Source organism: Lissotriton helveticus, chromosome 5_1 (genome assembly GCF_964261635.1).
Source record: "Lissotriton helveticus chromosome 5_1, aLisHel1.1, whole genome shotgun sequence".
NCBI classification, from domain to species: domain Eukaryota; kingdom Metazoa; phylum Chordata; class Amphibia; order Caudata; family Salamandridae; genus Lissotriton; species Lissotriton helveticus.
This window is the reverse complement of record NC_136065.1, coordinates 729652550-729677128: the sequence shown is the minus strand read 5'-3', so window position 1 is coordinate 729677128 and position 24579 is coordinate 729652550. Positions and strand designations below refer to the sequence as shown.

Below are 24579 nucleotides of genomic sequence, written 5' to 3'. Positions count from 1 at the left end.
CCTCCGTGACGGGGTGCCCCTCTTGTTCCCTCTGAACTGCAATGCTCCCATGGATCTTGCTGTTTCGTTATCCTTCTTAAGTTGGCTGAGTTGCTCATCAACTGTTTGTCCGAAAAGCGTACTGCCGTTGAACGGTGTGTTCAGGATGCTGTGTTGCACCTCCGGTTTGAAACCGGATATCCTGAGCCAGGCGTGTCTCCTTTCCGTGACGCCCATCATCATGAGCCTGCTGGCGGTGTCTGCCCCATCCAGGGCCGTCTTAAGGCAAGAATTTGCAGCATTCTTCCCCTCTTCAATTAGCTTTTCGGCTTTCTGCTTGGCATCCTGGGGCAAGTCCTTCACCAACTGCCCCAGTCCCTCCATGATTTGGTACATGTGTCTGTTTACCAGGGCGTTGGAATTAGCCATGCGCCAGTGGGTCGCGGCATTCCGTTCGATCCTTCTGCCCACCAGATCCATCCTTTTGCTCTCTTTATCCGGTGGCGGGCCCGAGGTAGTGGGTACGTTAGCCCTCCTCCTTGCTGTGGCCGTGATAATGGAGTCTGCGGAGACCGTGCCCTGAATGTAGGCCGGGTCCTTTGCGGCATGCTTGTACTTCTTCTCAGTTCTGGGAGTTACTGCCTTGCATGTTGCGGGCTCCCTGAAAGCTTCCTTCCCCTGAGCCAAGACGCTCTCGAGCATCGGGAGGAACTGGCTCCTCGTTTGTGTTGGGAGCAATGTTTCCAGAAGGAAGTCTGCTTTCTGCTTCTCTTCGTCGAGCTTGAGCTTGAAAGCTGCTGCGGCAGATTGTATCACCGCGTTGTAGGCCCCGATGTCGTCCGGCGGCGAGGGCCTCGAGGGGTAGGTGTCGACCACCTCCTCCGGGCTGTCGGTGTCGACATCGATGTAATCTACCTCCTGAAGGTCATAGGGCGCCGACTCTGTGTCTGTCCTGCCCTCATCTTCCTCCCCATAGCTGTAGCTCTCGTGGGGATTCTCGTACTCCTCCTGGTCGTCGAACACCTCGACGTCCTGGTCTTGCTCGGTGACTTTGGCGACCTCTTCTTCTTCCTCCTCGACCGCCTCCAGCACTGGTGGCTTGGTCTTGTGAGGGATCGTGAAGGCCTTCATCCTTGCGTCGAAATCTTTTTTCCGCTGCATGAAGTTCTCCATTTCTGCCTCGAGGCGCCTTCTTTTCTTTTCCATCTCGGCCGCGTGTTCCGCGTCGGATGGTTCCGCCGCTCTCTTCGACGGATGGCTCGTCGCCGTGCCTCTCGGAGTCGAAGTTTTCGACGTCGAACCGGATATCGGGTCTCTGGTCGTCGTCGACAGTTTCGGGTCTTTCTCCCTCGTCGATCGATCCTTTTCGGGGACGATTTTCGACGTCTTCTGCTGATCAGCAGCTCTCGGCGCCGGGGACTCCTTCTCTGAGGATCCGCTGGGCCTGGGAGTAGTCGCGGACGCCGCCTTTTTTGGCGTCGGCGCTTTCGGGGTCTTGCCCTCGATTTTTCGAGACTCAGAGTCTCTCGGGTTCTTGGGGGCCGAAGAGTCTCCTACCTTGTCAGAAGTCTTCGTGTAATCTGTCTCTACGACCGTGTAGCTGTCGTCTTCGGCGGCAGCGTTGTCTTCTTCCTCGGAGGACATCCCCAGCTCGTAGAGCGACGGGGTCGGGGCCTTCCCCTGCAGGGCGGCGTGTGCTACCCTCTGCCTCTCTCTCACACGAAGGGTCTTCGGGGTGAAGGCGGAACAGGCGTTGCAGTCTCCGCTTTCGTGGTCCACCGGTAGGCAAAGGTTGCATACCGGGTGCTGGTCCTTCTGCGCGTACTTGTGGTGGCAGTTACGGCAGAACTTGAACGGCGTGTTGTCCATCCTCGAGCGTCCAGGGCCTCTCTGGTCGCGTGTTCGTCGACGGTCGTCGAAGATCTGGATGGAAAACGCCTTATCTTTGCTTGTCTTTCGTCGGTGAAGTCCCCTGGAGTCTTCAGATGACTTCTCCTCGTCTTTTCTGTATTTTCTTTCTTCTTTCTCCAAAAATGTCTGGAGCCCAAACGGGAACGATCCAGACCCGACCGCGGAAAAAAAGAATCTGAAGATGGCGCCCAAGAGTGGGAGCTTCCGCAGGAAGCATGCCGACGTCACCGGAAATACACCCAAAGGGGGTGTGACGCCGACGCCCACCTGGGCAAAGAAAAAAAAAAAAAAAAAACACAAAGAAAAGACTACGAATCCGGACCCAACCACAAGACCGCGGAATAATGCACAGCATAGTGAATCCAGAAAGATTCACGCTGCAAAACCAGACTTATCTCCTCCACTACATTCTTTAAGAAAGAAGTAAAAGCTATCCTCATGACTAAATTCACCTGAACTTGTAAGTTGGATCTATTTGAGACTCTGCACCTATCTGCACTATTGTTCTGTCTGATTGTCGATTTGTATCATTGGTTTTTGTTGATTTTTATGTCCCCCCATGTACCTACCCTATATTGCTACTCATCTTGTACATACAACTACTCTTTGCTCAAAAGTCTGTTAATCACCCCTTGTTTCATTACCCCGTTTTTTGTAAAGCGCTCTGATATCTGCAAAGATCTTGTCCGCGCTATATAAAACTTTCAAAATAAATAAATAAATACCCCATGTGCCGCAGTCCTCTACGTGTGGTGCTCCCCATTGGTAAACAGATTGTTAGAATCCTGTGTTTCTATTGAGGTGTACTATCAGGAAATACTGCCTCTATTTGAGTAATTTTTTGAGCTAAACAGAATGGAATTTGTTCCAGTTTTGCGGGTAATTTACCAATGACTGGCTGACTATAGTCTGTGGTGTAATTGTGTTTGTGTTCCCTCGATGAGGGATGTGCTGTGGAATTCTTACAGCTGATTGGACTGTTAAAGTCCTCATGACATATTGAACCAACTGCCTGTGTATTTTAATCAGCTGTTTTAGCTGAGCCAACAGTTCAGGAGCGGTCATTCTTTCAATGTCAGGATGTGGAGTATAGCTGGCTAATACCGGCCATGTGGCTCCTGGTCTACCTAGTGAACCGAGCCTGGTAATGTGATGTTGATGTTGTAGTGCGCCATTAAACCAGAGCTGATGCTCTTGGTAAGTTAGTGGAATTTCAACGTCCTCGAAAGGAACGTATTCCGCTGGAGGTTCCTCTACTTTGTAATAGTGGAACTCGTGTGGTACTGCATTTGCTGCAGGAAACAGAATCCATGAATAGAATACCTCTGTCTGCCGATATTCATGTGCCTCTATAACAAATATTACTTTACCACCTCTTGGTGATACTCCATTTTCTATAAGTTTTATAGTAATGGTTTTCCTTATATTTGCCAGGATGAGTATAGCATCCGGGTAATTTTGTTGGAGATTTGTGTCATCTAAAACTGCCTGAGCTGCTGCTGCCGCTCTCTCCCTTTCGTCTTCACTCTCCGTCATTTTGTTGACCGAAAGTGTTGCATAACAAGTTTCAAGGAAACAGAGATTAGGTGCACAAACTAAAAACTAATACATAGGATTTTTTTGTCCTACTCAGTTTAAAATCGGATATTTTATTCTTTAACCCACTCCAGACATCTATTGGAGTATTTTACGGGAAAAAGGGGTCTGTGTGAAAAGCCCAACTGAGTTACTCTAGTATCTAGCGTTAAATTATCGTCTTACCAAACGTTGGGCGCCATGTAGTGTAGTAGCTACATTCCCAATAGGCTCTGCGCATTGGAATAGTGTATCCTGTAGTTCAGACGTAGGACCGAAGTCGACTAGGTCTCTACCGAATATACTAAACTTAATTGTGTGTGCCAGCTAGCTCAGAGGTCACTAGAAACTTTCTCAAATGAACAAGAAGGGATTAGTTTCTGACAACTGCTTACAACTTGTTCCCCAAGAATAAGAAATATATCTCTAGATTCGCGGAAACAATAGATAGTTATTTCACTCAGTCAATCGTGCATGCTTCGTTTCACCAGAGGTGCAGAGAAATAGAGAGACAGGCGTTTTCAATAAAAAGGTATTTATTGAACAGTCTTCTTTCTCAAGCATAAGAAATAAACTGCTGCAATCGTAATACTTGCGGTAAAGTACAAAGCATACAATATGAAGAGTATTATAAAATAATACTGTAAAAGCATGATATGGTTTCTAAGCCATAAAATACCTAAAATGCATAAAATACATACAGTGATAAGTAAGGACTAAAAGTACTCAACTGGTGCTTTAAAATACACCTACCCGGTGTACCTAACCTAGGTCTAGTACAAGAGGTAGAAGTAAGTAAAGTGTAGCCTAGTTTTAGTATTCTTTTGCCTAGAATCTAATCCAAGAATTCTCCTAGGGTCTAATCAGCTCCATACCTTGGTTTTTAGAATGTAGGTCTGGTATCTCTCTCTCAGGACTCGATTTCCCAGCAACCCGCAAGGGTAGCCTGGAAACACTGGAGCTGGATTTCTCGTTAGGAGAAAGTACAGCGTCTCTCAGTGGATCAGCTGGAGGGACGACTTCCTTCGGCACTTGCTGCAGCAGGGCGCGTCGGGCAAGTAGATAGTCGAACTGCTCCAAACCTCCGTGTGTTTGTTCGGACAAGTGTGGGCATGTTTATACCTTGAAGGTGCAGAGTTTGACGTAAGATTGGACATAATAACGTCAGAGACTTAATTCTCTGAAAACTCCATGAGTTCTTGGATAAATTAATATTCATGCAGGGGGAAGTCCCTGACGGCTGAAGGTGGGTTTTTCCAAGAAATAGTTGTAGATTTCCGGAACTAGTGGAAGTAGCCAAGCCGTATTAGGGTTACTTGAGCTATGTCTTAATATGGTTCCGATTTCTATGCCTATATTAGGATACGGTATTTTATACCTATATAAGGGCATGAATCAGGAAAATTACACTAGTGTCCTAAAATTCTATACAACAAAACGTAATTCTAACCGTGATTTTCTGTTAACCCAATTTTCTCCCATAGGAATACATTGCCTGGTTTTCACCAGAATTTCTTCGAAGTGTCGATTTTCAAAACTTACAAATATTCCTTCAAAACCGCCTGTATAACAAAAATGATTTCTTTCTATTCTTTACAGGAAATGCACCAGCGCTGAATTCAGGATCCAGCCCTGAGTAAGAAAAACCTACGTAAAGTAATTTTATTGCATTTACTTAAAAAACTCCGATTGACCTCAATGTTATGTGTTTCACTTGTGTTGCATATTGCAACAACGTTATCTATTGCATTTAAAAGTCAACTGCTATTTGAAAGTATTGAATTGAAAAATCTCATTCTGAGAAAGTATTTATGATACCTACTGTGGTTCTAAAATAAAGTAACTAGATATATTTATATACAAAACAGTTGGCCTAGAGTTCAGTTCTTGAGTGTGTGAGACCATTTGCTGACTGAGTGTGTACAACAAATGCTTTACACTGTCCTCTGATACTGCCTTACTGCTCGACCAAGCTACCACTTTATAGAGTAAGGCTATATATAACTGAAGCCTCTGCCATACCTCTGGGGTCTGTGCACACTGTACCTTACTTTGGTACAGTATATACAGAGCCACTTTCTTACAAAACCCAATTAGCATCTCTGGCCACATGTCAGCCCCTGGTAAATGGTATCACAGGTACCCAGGGCACTGTGAGCAGAGAAGGCCTCTAAGGGGTGCAGAACAAAGTGAAGAGTCGACATGGCACACATCCCTGTGTGCCATGCCCACAAACCACTGCCCTGGCATACATCAGTCACCCCTCTAGCTGGGTGCTCTATGCCAGTGGTGAGGATAAAGATGCATAAGCCCTGTACCCCTACAGTGCCCAAGTCCATTCCTGGGAATTGTAAGTGCAGTGCTGCCATTAAGAGTATATGGTGCTGGGAGTTTGTCATCACAAACTCCACAACACCATAATGGCTAGACTGGGACGTTTGGTATCAAACTTCTCAGCACATTAAACCCACACTGATGCCAGTGTGGGATTTAATGTAAAATGGACCCCAGAGGGCATCTTCAAGATGCCCCCTGAAACTCGACCAACTCCTAGTGACCAGACTGAGTGGCTGCTTAGGCTGCGACCAACAGACATGTTTCTGGACCCCTGGGTCGAGAGCTTGCTGCTCTCGGGGGCCTGAAACAATGCACATCCTGGGACGAGGTGCCAAGCCTCTTCCCCCAGGATGGGCAGGGTACACGAAGGAGAAGCTTCAAAGGCATGCCGCCTTTGTGACCCTCTCCAGACCATTTGCCGCTTTCAGCAACTGGTCCCCAATGGTTCTACCCCCAACTTTGGGCAGGAGAACCGGCGGGAAAAACAAGTGAGGAAGAGGGGTGTGCCCACCTCTGCCAACTCCACCCCTCAGGTGGGGGAGGCGAGGATAAGCACAACCTCGAGTCCCCGCCATCTTGAGGATGGGGGACCCAGCCAACCTGGGACATGCTCCTGCACCCCCTCCCACTGGAGAGTGGCAGAAAAGGGGTTGTACCCACCCCAGTGAAGGGACCCATTGGTCCCTGCCCTTTACCTACCTGCAACCCCACTAAATCCTGTATTTAAGGGGCACCCTGAACCTTCTTTCCTGAGATCCAGCAACTACAAGAAAAGAAGAGAAGGAGGACGAGAAGCCGGGCAGAGCTAATAAGAGGACGACACCCACTGACTTGGCCCCAGCCCTACCGGCCTGTCTCCCCTTGAACCTGCTCCTGCGAAATCCCGGTGTGTCTTGCAGCCAGCAACCCTCAAGAAACCCGGAGGACCTGCCTGCCTTCACTTCTAAAGACTTCATCTCCGGTGAACACCGGATTTGTTCAAACTGCAGCTTCTGGCGCCAACCACAGACAGTGAATCCAGCTCACTCTGCACCAGCCGAACCCAGCCCAGGCTAGAGAGGAAAAACACCACGAGGAGGTCCCCCCACTGATCCTGACCCGAAATCCGGCGACCCCTTGACTCAAGCCTCCAGCCGACGCCTGCAGCCTAAATCCAGTAGGCCCCCCTAACCGCAACCAGGAGCTGGTAGGAAGATCCGACCCCAAAAGGCACCCCTGCACCCGATGCCCCACTTCCTTGCCTGCCCAAACCGACAGTGCCTAACAACCCGTAACTACCCAATTTACCTCTCCAAGTGGTGGTCGCACGCAGAAGTCCTTTGTCACCCTGCCTGCAGTGATTTTGCAAACCAGAGGTTCTCCATAGAAAACAACAGGGCGCATGATGTTGAAACAGCACTCTGCACCTGGCCGCCCCAGTGCCGCGGAGGGTGCACCTTTTGTGCTACTTGGTTTCCCCATTTGCCCTGACCTTAACCCTAGGGAGCTCTGCTCCCACTACCCAGTGGCCTGCTTGCCAGCAGCCACCAACCGGAGGCCTTCTATCCCCATTGGATAACATTTTCTCCAAAAAGTTTCCAAGTGTGGAGTTTTGAAATCTAAAAATATTCTTTAAAAATCAGGCGAATAACCAAAACGTAATTACTTACCTGTTTCCAGGAAATGTCCCAGTGCTGAATCTAGGTATCCAGCACTGAGTTAGAAAAGTAACGTAACAAGTAACTTGTAGGAAGGTGGAATCTGACTATATGGATACCCCAACTTTTTTTCTGGTGTTTTGCTGGTTTTCGACTTAGTTGGCCTGGGACCCTCCTATTCAGGGCGCCAGACTATCTGCTTTCTCTATAAAAATGGACTCCACGTACTTTAGGTACATACCAGATTGGTTACTGGGTCACCCTTGTGAGCCCCTGTATAGTGTACCATAGGTACCCAGGGCATAGGTGCACCCTAGGCATACCAGGGGCTGCAGCATGTATTGTGCCACCCCTTCCAAACTGACACCACAGGTCTGTTCACACAGCCTGGGTAAGGTGGTGTAATCACCCCTTACTTAGATATAGTATACCTATATATACCTTTATATATAGACACATATACACGTATAAGCCACTCCTATGGTAGGCCTCGACAATCCTGGAGGCAGAGTGCTTGGTTTTATGTGAGAGGGTGCACTAGCATGAGCTGAGCCCCTCTGCAGCTTTCGGAACCATCTCCTTATAGCTGTTCTATGATATAGTCATACCATATACTCTTAAATGCATTATAATCCTCGCAGTTAATGCTAACTTTGGTTTGGCTTTATCAAAACATGTCATGTAAGGTGTCAAACACTTTGGAATACTACCCCCCCCCCCCGCCAATTCTGGCGGCGGGGGTAGCACTCCACCCTTCTAGAAGGAAAAGACATGTATGTTACTGCTTTACCCGGTTAAAGTTAAACAGGGCCTCAGCATCACAAAATGGATGCTGCTGCCACAGACACAAGTCTGACCTCCTGTTGCTGGGGGGAAACTCCAGCAAGGGCAGCCTGGACAATAGGTTTCCTGTCCAGGGAGGTGCCAGCACCTCCCCAGACAAGGTGCTCCATGCATAGCCCGGTTCAAACCAGTTGCTGGGGCACTCTAGCCCCGGCGTGAAACTGGACAAAGGGAAAGAGGTGTAACCACCCCCCTCTCAGGTCCACCCATAGGAGGGACCTAGTCAGGTTATCCAGCCCCCGTCCTTAGTATAAGTATAGGAGCTGTGTCCCCAGGACTTCAGATTATCCTGGAACGAAACTTTGATACAGAACTCTTGGACCTTCGCCATTCTATTCTGACTAGAAGACAGAAGACATCTACCTTGTGGTCAAGGAGTGACCAGCCTGTTCAAACAGGCACCAACAGCAACTTTGCCCGTCTGCAGTTTCAAGGCTCCCGCCGGAACCCGAAGACTCTGCGACTCAAGAACTGGACTTCCAGACTTCTCTGACCCCCGACCCACATCCACAGCAAAGCTGAGACCCATAGCGGACACGAGAGACGTGGGACCGGACATCTTGGACATCCTGCATTTTGCTACCTGCACTCTTTTTCTGAAGTCTCACTAAGTTGTGCATTGGGGTACGAGAAGCCCCAGCCCGAGCATCATTTGACCCGAAGCCCAGGCCCCCATACTCCGCGAGTGTCCCATGGGCCCCGCCTTTACATTTGTGCTCGACGCGTCTTCCCGGTTCCTTGGCCGTTGGCTAGTGAGCCCCCTGAAGACGCCATCTTGAATCTAACTTGCGATCCTGGTTGATCCAGGCTTGCCCCAGCTTCCCTGCAAAGGAGAAGCGCCACAGACCTTGCTGGTATGCAACAGAGCCAATCTCGACATCCTGCGTGGGTTGCGGTTGCCAAGGCTTGTTGGGTCCAATCCGGATACCGACGCTGCAGTCATCTAGATCCATCGTAGACAGCTCGAGTCCAGCTCCTGGTCATCGTCGATGCCTCCTGGACCTCGTGGCTGAAGAGACAAACTCACCTTCTTCACCTTAAAGCACCCGACATCGCCTGGTTCCTTCCTGGTCCCTGGCTAGTGACCCAGACTCTGTCCCCTCTGCTTTCAGGTTCTTCACATCTCCGATCCACCCGGACACTTTTCCTCTGGTCGCCTGCAGCACTTCTTTGCAGCTCTCCCTAGAAAACGACGACGAAACCAGACATCAAAAGCCACCCATGCCCCCGGCTTCCGTGGGTGAGGTAACACGAGTACTCTGGTAGTCTCGAGGGTATTGGCCCTCCTAGTGTCCAAATCTAAAAGGGTTCCGTCCTAGTCCATCCGGAAGTGTCCTTAAACAGTAACTTTGTAACTTTTACGAACTCCATAGAAAGTCAATGGGAACCCGCGCCTGTGTTTAGACACTGCACGCGACTCCCGTGGGTCTCCTACTTCCTAACCTTTGGTTGCTTAGTGTAGCCCCAGCGATTCTACAGGCCCTAGGCCTGCTTTCCAACTCTCACGTGGTACTTATACCACTTTCTTAGTATATGGTTAGTGAGGCCCCTAGGGCATAACGTATACTGTGCAACTTATTGTGTATTAACTGTGTGACTTGTATTGTATTTTTACCTCTGACCTCATAAAGAGTGCAGAGGGGTTGTGTTTAGATTAAATACATATATATTTGACATATACCTTGTGTGGTGTCCTTTCATTTGGTATTCAAGGGATTATATATGGTAAAACAACTTGCTTAACTCGCATACTGAAGTCTTAGCCTGAAGACTGCTGGTTCATGCTACCACTAGGATAGCTTTCTATAAGGTTGACTTTACAACCACCATCAATAAGGGTCGATTAGACTGGTGCAAGGTGCCCACTAGAACTAGTGGACATCATATGCCAGGCTAACATCTCACATAACTTACCTGTAATTTACTGAAAAAGCCTATTCATTCCAATGTACTGTATTTGTTAAGTGTTGCAGCTCACTGCATCCCCAGGAAATCAAACAAAGTACAATTTCTACAGCATTTTTAAACTGTTCTATATCAAGTAACTTATTACTGAAAAGTATTTAATGCTTACCTGTGCCAGGCTTCTTGGTTCTAAAAATAAAACAGTATATATTTTTATACAAACACAATTGGCCTAGAGTTCAGTTATTGAGTGTGTGAATTAATTTGCTGACTGAATGTGTACATCACATGCTTAACACTGTCCTCCGATACTGCCTTACTGCTTGACCACTCTAGCACAATTAGAGAGTAAGGTTCTATCTAACTTTAACCTCTGCCTACCTCTGGGGTCACTTGGTCTCTATACACACTATACCTCATTTTGGTGTAGTATATAAAGAGCCGGTTTCCTACAGGCTGCCACTACTGCCATGCATTTCATTAACACTCGGGGAGCTGACTTCAACCCAAAGGGCAGCACTTTGAATTGGTAGTGGGACAATTCCACCAGAAATGTCAGATATTGCCTGTGATGCTGACTGACCGGAATATGAAGGTAGGCATCTTGCAAATCCAGTGAACACATCCACTCTCCCTGTCGAAGATGTGGATATATTTGATGGAGAGCCAACATGCAAAACTTTTCCATTTTGATGGACTTGTTGAGTGTTCACAGGCCCAGAGTGGGTCTGTATTCTGACTTTGGACATTTCTTCTTCCCAAAGAAGTATCTTGAGTAGACTCCTCAACCTCGTGATTTGGACACCTTCTTGATGGCCGACTTTTGCAAAAGGATAGCCACTTCGTTCTGCAGTACCTTCATCTGTTGGCACGATGATGGAACTGGAGGGATTGAGGGAGGATGGTGTCGAAAACGTAGAGAGTACCCATTCTGCAGCGGAGCTAACACCCATTGGTCCTTCGTGATAGCTCACCACTCTTTCAGATGATTTGCAATACTTCCCCCCACCCACTGGATCGGTACATGGCAATGCGGGAAGTGGGCGCTCATTGTTTGGCTGGCATCTTCGTGGAGGTAGTTGGCTAACGCTGGTTTCCTTTACCTCTGAAGGAGCGACGGCCCTGGTACGGAGACCTTTGCTGACCTTGTTGGTTTTGATGCCTCTGCCAATGAGGGGTTTGAACCCTCTGTTGGAAGGGTCGATCGTACGGCTTGAAACGTCGTCGGAACTCTTTTTTCTTTTCTAGACCCACCGCCTTTAGTGTGTCTAGGTCTGTCTTCATCCGAGACATTTCCTCATCTGTGTGAGAGCTGAATAAAGAGGAACAAGGGTCTTCCTCTGGTGGACGGTATTTCTTTAGAATCCTCGCCGGCGCGGTCTTAATGGTCACCGGCTTGAGGAAAATGTCCATAACCGGCTGGAGTAGCCCCGGCACCAACGGTAACAGCGGTCTAGATGTAGCTCTCTGTTGCAAAGTCTCGAAGATTACTGATGACGAGCTCTGCCGAGTGGGCCTAGGGATGTTCATCTTATTTGCCCCCCTGGAAAGCACATCCTGGAAAGTGCCAACATCATCCACCGGAGAGACCCTTGACGGTGGGCTATCAATAAGTAGTCTCTCTTTGATGTATGTGTGGAAGAGGGCGTTGGAGATCTGTGCCTTCTCTCGCTTCTGGTCTGGACCTCCTTCTGGAAGAGGGTGGAGGAGAGCAACTGCGATCACTGCCTCTTGATGGAGTTTGAGCCCTATCCACAGCTTGCACCAGTCGAGCCAAAGGAGACCTGTGTAGGGGGCCCTGGACATTGAGCAGGAGCCCAGTGATGCAGAGGCAGGTTCCATCTAGGTGAAAAATGGATAGAAGGGGACCTTTGTCTCTCTCGTCTCTCAGGAGAGCGTGCAGGAGGAGATTTGTTCCCTCTGTTTGTGAAGGCCTGTCTGCTGAATCAGGATGCACAGCAGGCGCTGGACTGCTCGATGTAGAGATCACCACTTCCGGTGATCTAGAAGATGATAATCTGGAAGGAGAGCAGCTGGAACCTGTTCGACGTCGGAGATGGTGATGGAGAAAGGCTTACTGGACGCGAGTCCCCTCTAGACTGCAGTCTCGACGTCGATCTTGAATGATCCCTCGGGATAGACCGTCACCTCGACGCGGATTCTCGACCCGGCGTCGCTGATGTTTGCTTCAACGTCGACCGTCTACTCTTCAAAGGACTCCACCATGACATCGATCGTGCTGTACCTGATGGAGACCTGTGCCTCGACGTCGAACGTCTGGCTGAGGCCGACGGAGGCCCTTGCCTCAACGTCCGTTACCTCTGCTCTAATGACCTGTCTCGACATCGACCTCCGGTGTGCCATTGTCGACGGAGATTTCTGTTTGACGTCGAAGATCTCTGCACCGATCTTGACGGAGACTTGTGTCTTGACGCCGATCCCCGTCTAGATGACGACGACAGGAGTGATCCGCCTCGACGTCGAACATCTAGTCAACATTGACAGAGATTTGCTCCTCAATGTTGAGTTGCCTGGTTGACGACAACGAAGGGCCCTTTACCTTGCTCGAAGTTGAGAGCGCTGCCTTCGACTTCGTAGAAGTGTGATGCGCCTGCACCACCGCAGCCTTCGATGACAATTGCTTCTTCACCGCTGGTAACTTCAACGCCGAAGGAGAACAGATCGAGACCTTGCTTCTCGACGTCGACCGTGTTCTCTTTCGCCTAACTGGAGACCTACCTCTTTCAGAGGCCATACAGACGAATTCTCTCCCTGACCTTGATGGTTCTTCGACAACTTCTTGCAGTGATGACAGGTGGCAGAGAGTGAGAATCAGGGAGGCAGAGAATACACACAGAGTATGTGTCTGGTCTAGCCTTTTTGCCACCGGCAGGGCAAGGGTCAAATAAGGAAGGCATTTCTGACGGAAAATAGCCTTTTCTGGCACACTAAAAAGGTTTACCTCTCAGTCTAAAGTCAAAAGACGTTGAGTGAAGTAGAAAACCCCAAAAAATATTACAATATTTTGTACAGAAAAGTCAAAAAAGGAAGAGCTGTGAATCCAGGGTCCTGACTGAACGAGCCGGTAAGAACAACTGACCTGTCACCTGAGGCATGATGGGAAGCTGGGGGTCATGGCTGCCTTAAAGGCATGGTGCCCGTTTTTGTGGGCAAGTGTTTTCATTTTCTATGCTATTGGTTTACAATGTAGCCTGTAGGCTAACAATGTCTGCTCTTTTGCAGTTTTTCATGAGTTTTACTCATTAAAAAAAGAGTTCAAGTGGTACTTGCCCTCCTGTGGTTTATACATTCATTCTGTGTTTGCAAAAGCGGTTATTTATTACTGCATTGTTTAGCCTCCTAGATGGGGGCTGCATTGGTATGAAGAGAGCGCGCGAGCGAGAGCGCGCGCGAGAGAGAGCGCGAGTGAGAGAGAGCGCGCGCGAGAGAGAGCGCGAGTGAGAGAGAGCGCGAGCGAGAGAGAGAGAGAGCGCGCGAGCGAGAGAGAGAGAGCGCGCGAGCGAGAGAGAGAGAGAGAGAGAGAGCGCGAGCGAGAGAGAGCGCGCGAGGGAGAGGGAGCGCGCGAGGGAGAGAGAGCGCGCGAGGGAGAGAGAGCGCGCGAGGGAGAGAGAGCGCGCGAGGGAGAGGGAGCGCGCGAGGGAGAGAGAGCGCGCGAGGGAGAGAGAGCGCGCGAGGGAGAGAGAGCGCGCGAGGGAGAGAGAGCGCGCGAGGGAGAGAGAGCGCGCGGAGAGAGAGCGCGCGAGGGAGAGAGAGCGCGAGAGGGAGAGAGCGCGAGAGGGAGAGAGAGCGCGAGAGGGAGAGAGAGCGCGAGAGGGAGAGAGAGCGCGAGAGGGAGAGAGAGCGCGAGAGGGAGAGAGAGCGCGAGAGGGAGAGAGAGCGCGAGAGGGAGAGAGAGCGCGAGAGGGAGAGAGCGCAAGAGAGAGCGCAAGAGAGAGCGCGAGAGAGAGCGCGAGCGAGAGAGCGCGAGAGAGAGAGAGCGAGAGAGAGCGAGAGAGAGCGCGAGAGAGAGCGCGAGAGAGCGCGAGAGAGAGCGCGAGAGAGAGCGCGAGAGAGAGCGCGAGAGAGAGCGAGAGAGAGCGAGAGAGAGAGCGAGAGAGAGAGCGAGAGAGAGAGCACGAGAGAGAGAGCGCGAGAGAGAGAGCGCGAGAGAGAGAGCGCGAGAGAGAGAGCGCGAGAGAGAGCGAGAGAGAGCGCGAGAGAGAGCGCGAGAGAGAGCGCGAGAGAGAGCGCGAGAGAGAGAGAGCGCGAGAGAGAGAGCGCGAGAGAGAGAGCGCGAGAGAGAGAGCGAGAGAGAGAGCGCGAGAGAGAGCGCGAGAGAGCGCGAGAGAGCGCGAGAGAGCGCGAGAGAGCGCGAGAGAGTGCGAGAGAAAGAGCGCGAGAGAGAGAGAGCGCGAGAGAGAGAGAGCGCGAGAGAGAGAGCGCGAGAGAGAGCGCGAGAGAGAGAGCGTGAGAGAGAGCGCGCCACAGAGAGCGCGCCACAGAGAGCGCGCCACAGAGAGCGCGCCACAGAGAGAGCGCCACAGAGAGAGCGCCACAGAGAGAGCGCCACAGAGAGAGCGCCACAGAGAGAGCGCCACAGAGAGAGCGCCACAGAGAGAGCGCCACAGAGAGAGCGCCAGAGGCGAGAGAGCGCCAGAGGCGAGAGAGCGCGGGGTCCCGGACTTGGGCGGGAATATTCAGTGCTTATGACTATTGATGAGGATCCCCTAGAAAAGAAGATATCCTGGGGAATCCTAAGGATCTTCTTTAGCACCCATGCCCTAGGTAGCAGAGGTACAGGGTGTAAGGCAACTGACTGAGGCCATGACAGGAGCTGACAAACTATAAAAGACCAAGAGCAAGCTGAATCATGTCAAAACACGAGGGCAGAAAAAAACAATCTTACAATGGAGTCAGTACCCATGCACATCCACGATGAGAGGAGTCACAGAGACCTTGTCACTCAAAAGAAAAACAAGTTGGAATTGTCCGAACCCAAGACTAAATGGCAGGAGAATGCAGAGCATGTGCATCTACATGCATCAAACATTTGGTGCTCCCAGAATCTCTACCTTTGACTTGAGATGCACGTGAATACATTTGCAGCAGGTCTTTAGGAACACGAGTGCTTTTGCAAAGTTTCCGGATCCACTCACGCACCTCTAGGGGAATAAAGGTGGGGGATCAAAAAAGGAAACTTCAGGTAGAAGTATCCATCAGAAATCTGTCTACATGCTTTTTAACACAGTCAAATGCAATGCACCCATAAAGGTCTATTGCTTGTACCTACTGCTTTTATCATAACTTTTCAATAAACAGGTCAGATCTTCAACAACCAACTTAACTTTTCTTGATGAACCAATAAGGCCACAGGCATGATTATCATGGTCTGTCACTATAACAAACTCAAGCCTGCTGAGCGTGCATTTGCCCACAAGGCAACGTTTAGGGGTACAGACACAAAGTTACAAATATGCACATAATCACATCTGGCAAAATATGCAACATTAAAGGGGATTATCACAGTGCAAATCTTCCAACTCCAGATGAGGTACGCAAAATAAAATCCTTACCTAATTTCATGTAATGAATGATGTGCCTGCAAACACTGGCACAGTGTAGTAACCACCCACCCTTATAGGCTTATTGTTTCCAATATAATATTTTACAATAAATAACGAATAGTTTCTTACCTGTCGGTGTAGTTTTGCAGCTTGAAGATCTTTCTGGATTCACTATGCTGTGCATATTCCGCAATCGGGTGGTTGGGTCCGGAATCGTAGTCTTTTTTCTGGTTTTTTTTTTTTTTGTAGCCCAGGTGGGCGTCGACGTCCCACCATTTGGTGTGCCTTCGGTGACGTCGGCATGCTTCCGGCGGAAGCTACCATCCTTGGGCGCCATCTTCGGATTCTTTTTTTCTGTCTCTTTTTTTCTTTTCTGTGTTTGTAGTGAATCCATGGCTATGTTTGTTAATCCTTTTTTCAACGTAATTCTTTCCACGTATTTTGTAAGCTTCAACTTGCTTTCCTTTTCTATGTGTTTCCACCTTCTTCTCCAGCCTCATCTTTCTGGCGGAGGCGGGTGGGTTCGCTAGTGAATCCAGAAAGATCTTCAAGCTGCAAAACTACACCGACAGGTAAGAAACTATTCGTTTTGCAGCGTGAATCTTTCTGGATTCACTATGCTGTGCATAGATTTTGTAGCGGTTTTCGTTACTTTTGTGGCGGTTTGGTGGAAGATGAGCGTTGGTTGTTGAATATATGTTGAAGCACCTTTTGTCCTACTTGTGCTTCTTTGTTCATTTGTACATCCACGCAATAGTGCTTAGTGAACGTGTGCACTGAAGCCCATGTTGCCGCCAGGCATATGTCCTGAATTGGTGTGTTGGCCAGGAAGGCAATTGTTGCTCCTTTCTTCCTGGTCGAGTGGGCCTGTGCCCCTCCTGTTAGCTCCTGGCCCGCTTGCTTGTGGCAGAATTGTATTGTCTGTGCGATCCATCGAGCTATGGTGTTTTTAGTCACTGGCTTACCCATGTAACTGTTTGCGAAGGATACGAAGAACTGTTTTGTCTTCCTGTGTCCCTTCGTCCTTTCCATGTAGTGCATCACAGCCCTTCTTGCGTCTAGAGTGTGGAGCGCCCTCTCAGCGCTTGTAGTGGGGTTTTGGAAGAAGCTAGGAATCTGAATACTCTGATTCATGTGGAAACTTGACACCACCTTAGGCATGAAGTGTGGGTCTGTTCTCATCACGACCCTGTCACTGTGTATCTGGATGTAGGGTTCCTGCAGTGTCAGTGCCTGCAGTTCGCTCACCCTTCGTAGCGAGGTGATTGCTACCAGAAAAGCCGTTTTCATAGTTAGCATTTGCAGTGATGCTTTGTGGATAGGTTCGAAAGGCGCTTTCATGAGCTCCGTCAGTACCACATTCAGGTTCCAAGCCGGTGGCGGCATTCTCTTTGGTGGCGCTATTCTTTTAGCCCCTTCCAGGAATCTTTTTACGACTTGAGATGCGAAGAAGCTTCTCCCTGTTTCTCCTCTTGTGTATGCCACAATCGCTGCCAGGTGTACCCTCAGCGAGGATGAGCTTAACTTAGCTTTTATTAGGTGCGTGAGGTACCTCAGCACCGTCGATTCCCTGGTCAATTTTCTATGGAGTTTCTTCTTGCAACACCATTGAGTGAATCTTTTCCATTTTTCCCCATAGCACTTGCGTGTGCTGGGCCTTCTTGCCTCTCGCAGCACCCGCAGGGTGCTCTCTGGTAGTTTTAGATGTGCGAACTCTAAGTACTCAGGAGCCAGGCTGAGAGGTTGAGGCTCTCCGGCTCTGGGTGTAGAACTTCTCCGTTTTCCATGGAGAGTAGGTTTCTTCTTTTCGAGAACTTGTGTGTGTGGGGGGGGGCCTGCGCCATCTCCATTATCTGCGAGTACCAGGTCTGCCTGGCCCATTGTGGTACCACCAGGATGAGCGTCATGTTGCTCGTCATGCATTTGTTGAGAACCCTGGGGATCAGTGGTATCGGGGGAAAAGCGTAGGCAAATGTTTTTGACCAGCTTATCCATAGGGCATTCCCCTGTGATAGTGCCTCTGGTTGCCTGGATGCAAAGTATTGGCATTTTGCATTCCGGCGTGTTGCAAACAGGTCTATTGTCGGAGTGCCCCACCTCCTGAATAGTCTCTCGGTTTCCTGAATATTGAGTTCCCACTCGTGGGACGCTGAAGTCTGCCTGCTGAGCCAATCCGCTTCTACATTGTCCTTCCCTGGCAGGTGTATGGCTAGCAGGTCTATTTTGAGTGGTATTGCCCATTTCTAGATTTCCTGTGCCAAGCTTGACAGAGGGAATGATTGAGTTCCCCCCTGTTTGTTTATGTAAAACATCGTTGTGGTGTTGTCTGTTTGTATCAGCACCTTCTGGCTGTACAGGTGTTTCTGAAAGGCCTTGAGGGCTAGCAACACTGTTTTCAGTTCCAGGTAATTGATGTGTCTGACTGCATCTGTAGGGCTCCACAGACCCCTCACTCTGAGCCTGTTCATGTGTGCGCCCCATCCCTTCTGGGATGCGTATGTGGTGATGGTCACTGTTGGGTCCGGTGGTGTTAGAGGTTTCCCTACTGTTATCCTTTCCTTGGTCCACCACCTTATTTCTTCCTGCACCCTGTGCGTTACAACCACTAGATCCTCCCAACTTCCTGTAGCTTGTGACCATTGCTGTTGCAGCCACTCTTGGAGTGGTCTCATTTGTAGGCGTACATTGGGGACCAGGTGTATGCATGACGCCATCATCCCCAAGATCTTGCTCACAGTCCTCACTGTCAGAGCTCGCCCCTTCTGGTAGTGACGTTTCTCCCTCAGTAGGCTGAGTGTTCTCTTTTCGCTGGGTAACACCCTGCATTGGACGGTGTAGATTTGAGCTCCCAGGAAGATCTTCACCTGCTCCGGTTCCATTGAGCATTTTCCCCAGTGTATGGAGAATCCCAAGCTTGTTAGCGTTCTTGTGACATGCTCTGCGTGGTCCTTGCATGTACTGTAAGAGCTTGCCTTTATGAGCCAGTCGTCTAGGTAGGGGTACACGTGTATCCCCTTCCTTCGCAGATGTGCGGCCACTGCCGCGAGGCATTTGGTGAAGACCCTTGGTGCGGACTTTAGACCGAATGCCAGGGTTGTGAATTGGTAGTGATCCTTGTTCACTGTGAATCTTAGCATGTGCTTGTGCTGCCTGTTCATGGGGATGTGCAGGTACGCATCTTTGAGGTCGATGGTAGACAAGAAGTCCCCGGCCTTTATCTGCGGGATGACCTCTTGTAGGGACGTCATCTTGAATTTTTAGGTCTTTACATATTTGTTTAAGAACCGTAGGTCCAGGATGGGTCTTAGGCTTTCGTCCACTTTTGGCACCAAGAAGTAGTTTGAGTACACTCCCCTGTTCCGTTCTTTGAATGGGACAGGTTCGATGGCCTCTTTGAGGAGGAGTTCTTGAGCTTCCTCTTGGAGCAATTGCAGCTCTCTTCCCGAGTGCTCTCTTTTCTTTGGCCTTCTGTTTGGTGGTCTCTTTTCCAACTCTATGCAGTATCCGAACTGCATGATGTTGAGTATGCACTTGTCTGTGGTTATTTTTCTCCACTCCTGGAGAACAAATCTCAGCCTGCCTCCTACTGGTGTTACATGTTCATTTGTGTCTTGTCAGTGTAGCCCTCTCCTCTTTTTTCTTCCGTGCTCCTCCCTCGGAGGGTTCGAGTGGGTGGGCACCGTTTCCCGTGAGCAGTCACTTAGAGGGGGGTTGTTCACCGCCTCTCCTTCTCTGGCCCCGTCCGTTTCCTCTTGATCGAAAGGACTGGCCCCTGTTCTGATAGTTCCAGTTTTGCCTCTGCTGGCCCTGGTGACTTTGGTTGTCACTCTGCTGCCCCTGGTGGAATGCCTGGTGTGATTGCCCTTGCTGGTTTCCACCCCTGCCTTTCGGCCTCCATGTAGGAGTGCCCCTTCTCATCCCTCTGAATTGCAGGGCCCCCATGGACCTTGCCGTCTCGTTGTCCTTTTTCAGTTGGGCGAGCTTCTCGTCAACTGGGGCTCCGAACAGCGTTTCACCATTGAAGGGTGTGTTCAGGATGTTGTTCTGAACCTCCGCTTTGAAGCCTGAGATCCTGAGCCAGGCTTGCCTTCTCTCTGTGATGCCTATAGCCATCAGTCTGCTGGATGTTTCAGCCCCATCCAAGGCTGTCTTCAGGCACGAGTTAGCAATGCTTTTCCCCTCTTCCACAAGGTGTGATGCCCTCTCACGGTATTGTTCCGGGAGGTGCTTCATCAATTGGCCCATCTCATCCCAATGCTGGTATTGATGTCTGGAGTTCGCCATCCGCCAGTGCGTTGAGGCGTTTCTCTCTATTTTCCTGCCCGTTAGGTCCATCCTCCTGCTTTCCTTGTCAGGTGGAGGTCCAGATGTTGTTGGGACGTTTGCCCTTCTGGCCGTTGCAGCGATTATTGAATCTGCTGTGACGGACCCCTTGATGTAAGGCGGGTCCTGGGAGGAGAATTTGTATTTCTTCTCCGTCCTCGGCGTTACTGATCTGCATGTAGCCGGGTCCTTGAAAGCTTCCTTCCCCTGGTCTGTGATACTCTTCAGCATGGGCAAGAATTGGCTTCTTGTCTGCGTGGGGAGCAATGTTTCCAGCAGGAAATCTGCTTTTGGCTTCTCCTCTTCCAGCTTAACCCCATAAGCTGCTGCTGCCTTCCTGACCACCTCATTGTATGCCCCAATGTCATCCGGTGGCGAAGGCCTCGAGGGGTATGTCTCCACAGCCTCCTCCGGGTTGTCGGCCTCGATGTCCTGCCATTCCTGGTCTTGGGCCGTCGAGGAACCTGAGCCGTAGCTTGACTGCTGCTCCCCGTAATCCCCCTCTGTGTAATAGAGGTCCTCTTCCTCTTCGTGCTTCGAGGGCTCCGGAGTTTTCGGCGGCTCTTCGACGTCGAACTCCTCGTGCTCCTGCACCTCAGCGCCGGCCGATCCTGTAACTTCTCATCATTTCATCGAAGTCCTTCTTTCTCTAAAGGATGTTCTCCATTTCGGCCTCGAGCCTTCTTTTCTTTCTCTGCGGCCTGCTCGTCGTCGAGCGTTTCGGCTGTTCTCTTCGACGGCGTCATCGACGTCGAAGCTTTCTTCGGCTCCTTTTCCTTCGAAGTCTTTTTTCAGGAGCTTGTTTCGACGACCTTTGCTTTTCGACAGTCTTCGGCCTCCGGGAGTCCTTCTCGAAGGATCCGCTGGGCTCTTTTTCGGAGGATGCAGCTTCGGTCGTCGAAGTTTTCAGCGCCGGTGCTCATTTCGAGGCTTTGGGCTTTGACTTTCGAGAGTCTGCCTCTGGCTTTCGAGGCCCTGTGGGTGTTTTCGGGGTCGTAGACTCTCCTACCTTGTCAGGCGTTTTCTTATCGGTCTCTGCGACCGTGAAGTCATCTGGACCTACGGCGATGTTGTCCTCGTCGTCGGTGGAGAGGCCCAGTTCGTAAAGCGTCGGGGCCTGGCCCTTGCCCTGCATCGTGTGGTGAGCTGTCCTCTGTCTCTCTCGAATTCGGAGTGCCTTCGGCTTGAAGACGGAGCAGGCGTTGCAGTCTCTGCTCTCGTGGTCTATTGGCAGGCAGAGGTTGCAGACCGGGTGCTGGTCCTTCTGTGCGAAATTGTGGTGGCAGTTTTTGCAGAATTTAAAGGGTGTCTTGTACATCCCTGCGCTCAGGGGGCCCCCTGTGTGCGCATTCCTCCAAGGACGTCGAAGATCTCGAGGTTCTTCCCTTTCTTCGTCGTCTATTCTCTGATGGTCTTCTCCCATCTTCTCAGGTCTTTACCGTCGAAGAGTTGCTGTATTTCCTCCTTTTCTCCTCCAAAACTTCTGGAGCTTCACGCGACAATCCAGACCCAACGGCGGAAAAAAGAATCTGAAGATGGCGCCCAAGGATGGTAGCTTCCGCCGGAAGCATGCCGACGTCACCGAAGGTACACCAAATTGTGGGACGTCGACGCCCACCTGGGCTACAAAAAAAAAAAAACAGAAAAAAAGGACTACGATTCCGGACCCAACCACCAGATTGCGGAATATGCACAGCATAGTGAATCCAGAAAGATTCACGCTGCAAAACTCAAGCCTACTGCTCATTTTACATATAACAGATCAACCTTGATCAGCGGCTTTTCACCATAATCAACTCAAGACTACTGCAGTGAAAATAAGCATTTGCGCAAGACAAAGGGCAATTTAGTACTTTAGTTTTTGGTTAAATAACCCACCTCCCACCAAATCAAAACTTGTAGGGTGGAAGACCAGCATGTGGTCGGAGCTAAGCCCTTCTCTCAGTAGTGCTTCTTAAAGCTCTTTGACTGGTGATCACATGAAGGTTAGGTGGCAGCTGCGTTGAGAAGCTAGATTTTGAAAAAAAGACAAAGCATCTCATGTGAGCTTCAACGACTGTCGAACACATTGAAGGAAAAGTATAGGGTAATCCATGAACACATTGGGGCAGGCCAGTAGAGATTAATCAAGACATGAAGAGGACCATTGTCAACACTTTGTACCTGTGACAGTAAACACCAACAGGACAATCAAAAACCGGCTACAGAGGGCAGCACGCACTTTGTTGCCAAGCCATCCACACCTAACCAAGTCAGCCTCTTCAAATGCCTTTTTCCTTTAAAGAATAGCAGAGCGATCATTGTTATATTATTTTATTTTAATAATATAATATTAAGCTGCATACCTTTGGCGGAGAACACTGAATTACAAGGTCGACCTCAGGAATGTCTAATCCACGAGCAGCTACATTTGTTGCAACCAAAACTTCAAACGAGCCATTTCGAAATCCTTTCAAAGTCACTTCTCTTTGTTTCTGTGGAATGTCACCATGTAAACACTGAGTTTCCTATATGGAAAAACAATATAACAAAAGGGTTATGAAGTTACTGAGGGTAAACACCCATTATTCCGAATCTTTCTTCCCGCATACTATCACTCCGCATACTTTTACAACGAATCTACCATCACTCCGCAATGCCATTGTAACGCACGCCATTACATTTTATATGCTTTTACCACGCATACATTTACAACGAAATTCGTTGTAAATGCATGAATGGCAAAAGCATGGTTTTTTTTATATGTTAGGATAAGGTAAGTACGGGGATAGAGGTATATGTTTTGCAGTGATTGGGTATTTTAAGGGTTATGGGATAGGTATGTGTTTTGGGGTACTTTGGTATTTTTAGGGTTAAGGGCTAGGTTTTGGTTTACAGGGGAATTTTTAGGGTTCAGGGATAGGTTTTGGGGTACAGGGGTATTTTTAGGGTTCAGGGCTAGGTTTGGGTTTTGGGGTGCAGGGGTATTTTTGGGGTTCAGGGCTAGGTTTGGGTTTTGGGGTACAGGGGTATTTTTAGGGTTCAGGGCTAGGTTTGGGTTTTAGGGTACAGGGGTATTTTTAGGGTTCAGGGCTAGGTTTGTGGGTACAGGGGTATTTTTAGGGTTCAGGGCTAAGTTTGGGTTTTGGGGTACAGGGGTATTTTTTAGGGGTTAGGGCTAGGTTTGGGTTTTGGGGTACAGGGGTATTTTAAGTTCAGGGCTAGGTTTGGGTTTTGGGTACAGGGTATATTTATAGGGTTAAGATGGGTTAGTGTTTAAGGGTGTTGGGGTATTTTAAGGTGTAAGGGTGGGTGATGATTATGGGGTGCAGGGGTATTTAAAGGGACCAGGGTGGGATTAGTTTTTAGGGTGTAAAGGGTATTTAAAAAAATAATAAATAAATAATAAATAATATAAATAATGCAATTTAAAAGAATAAATGTTTTACTTAATTTTAAAAAATGTGTGTGTATATATATATATATATATATATATATATATATATATATATATATATATATATATATATATGCGCAAGTTACCAAAAGGATCGACTCGCACTCACGGGGGGGTTTCAAATCCAAGTCGGATTTATTGGCACAGAAGTCACAAAAACAGACGCGTTTCGGCGGTACGCCTTCGTCAGTATTAGGCGTCCGCCATGACGCTATAGTTTATAAACATAATTGCAATGACTGTTGCGGCAAGAAGTCTCGCGGGATCTGTCCCAAACAAGCACCATTTTGAAATCAGGCAAAACACAAATAGCGAAGCGATGCAAGGAAAGTTACACACTAAATAAATAAAGTATGTACATTTACAATGAATTTAGCCCTCAAATGGGCTTATGTTAAAGTGGTGCTGCGGTGGAAAATTTCATTCAAAATCACATAGACCGCTCAGATGTTAAATTAACAAGTAAAACTGTACTCAATCAATTGGAAAATAATGACCATGATTAAATAAAGCAAAAGCACCCTTCAAGACAATACAAATAACATTGATTCACGCCTGAAGTATCATAGTGCAGCAAAAGAAATTGTGAATAAAGACAATTACTATATACAGTATTTACAGGTGTACTTTCAGTTCCTCCCCCATGTTAAGTCCCAGAGGTGTTTTAGTTGATAAATCAATAATATATCGGGACTCTAGTCTCCTTAAGCATTTGGCTCTATCGCCCCCTCTGGGATCTTGAGGCACATGGTCAAGGCAGAAGTAACTCAAAAGTTTACGGTCACTGTTGTGGTGAATTAGAAAATGACGGGCTACTGGATAATTATTGTCGTTGTTTTGAATTGCCCTCTGATGCGGATTTTGGCAGGATGTATAGTGCTCCCTATATATTTAAGTCCGCACGGGTGGGTATGTATGTATATATATATATATAAGAGGCCACAGTAGGGGAACGGGTGGAAACAGCATTTATTCAACTGCAGCAGGTAAGAGTGAAACGCACACCCGCTGTCATGGGGAATGCATTTCGGCTTAGGATTAGCCTTCATCAGCGCCACGGGTCTAGGTT

General features: G+C 48.9%; 1 protein-coding gene across 2 annotated transcripts in view; it reads right to left on the bottom strand.

Moving 5' to 3' along the window:
• LOC144754879 (nucleolar RNA helicase 2-like) overlaps window positions 1–24579 on the bottom strand; it is a 650789-nt gene that overhangs the window by 288835 nt on the left and 337375 nt on the right. For both annotated transcript variants that reach the window (XM_078643201.1, XM_078643200.1), the window contains exon 10: window positions 22420–22581. In XM_078643201.1, the coding sequence (XP_078499327.1) occupies window positions 22420–22581 (162 nt within the window). The remainder of the gene's footprint in view (window positions 1–22419; window positions 22582–24579) is intronic.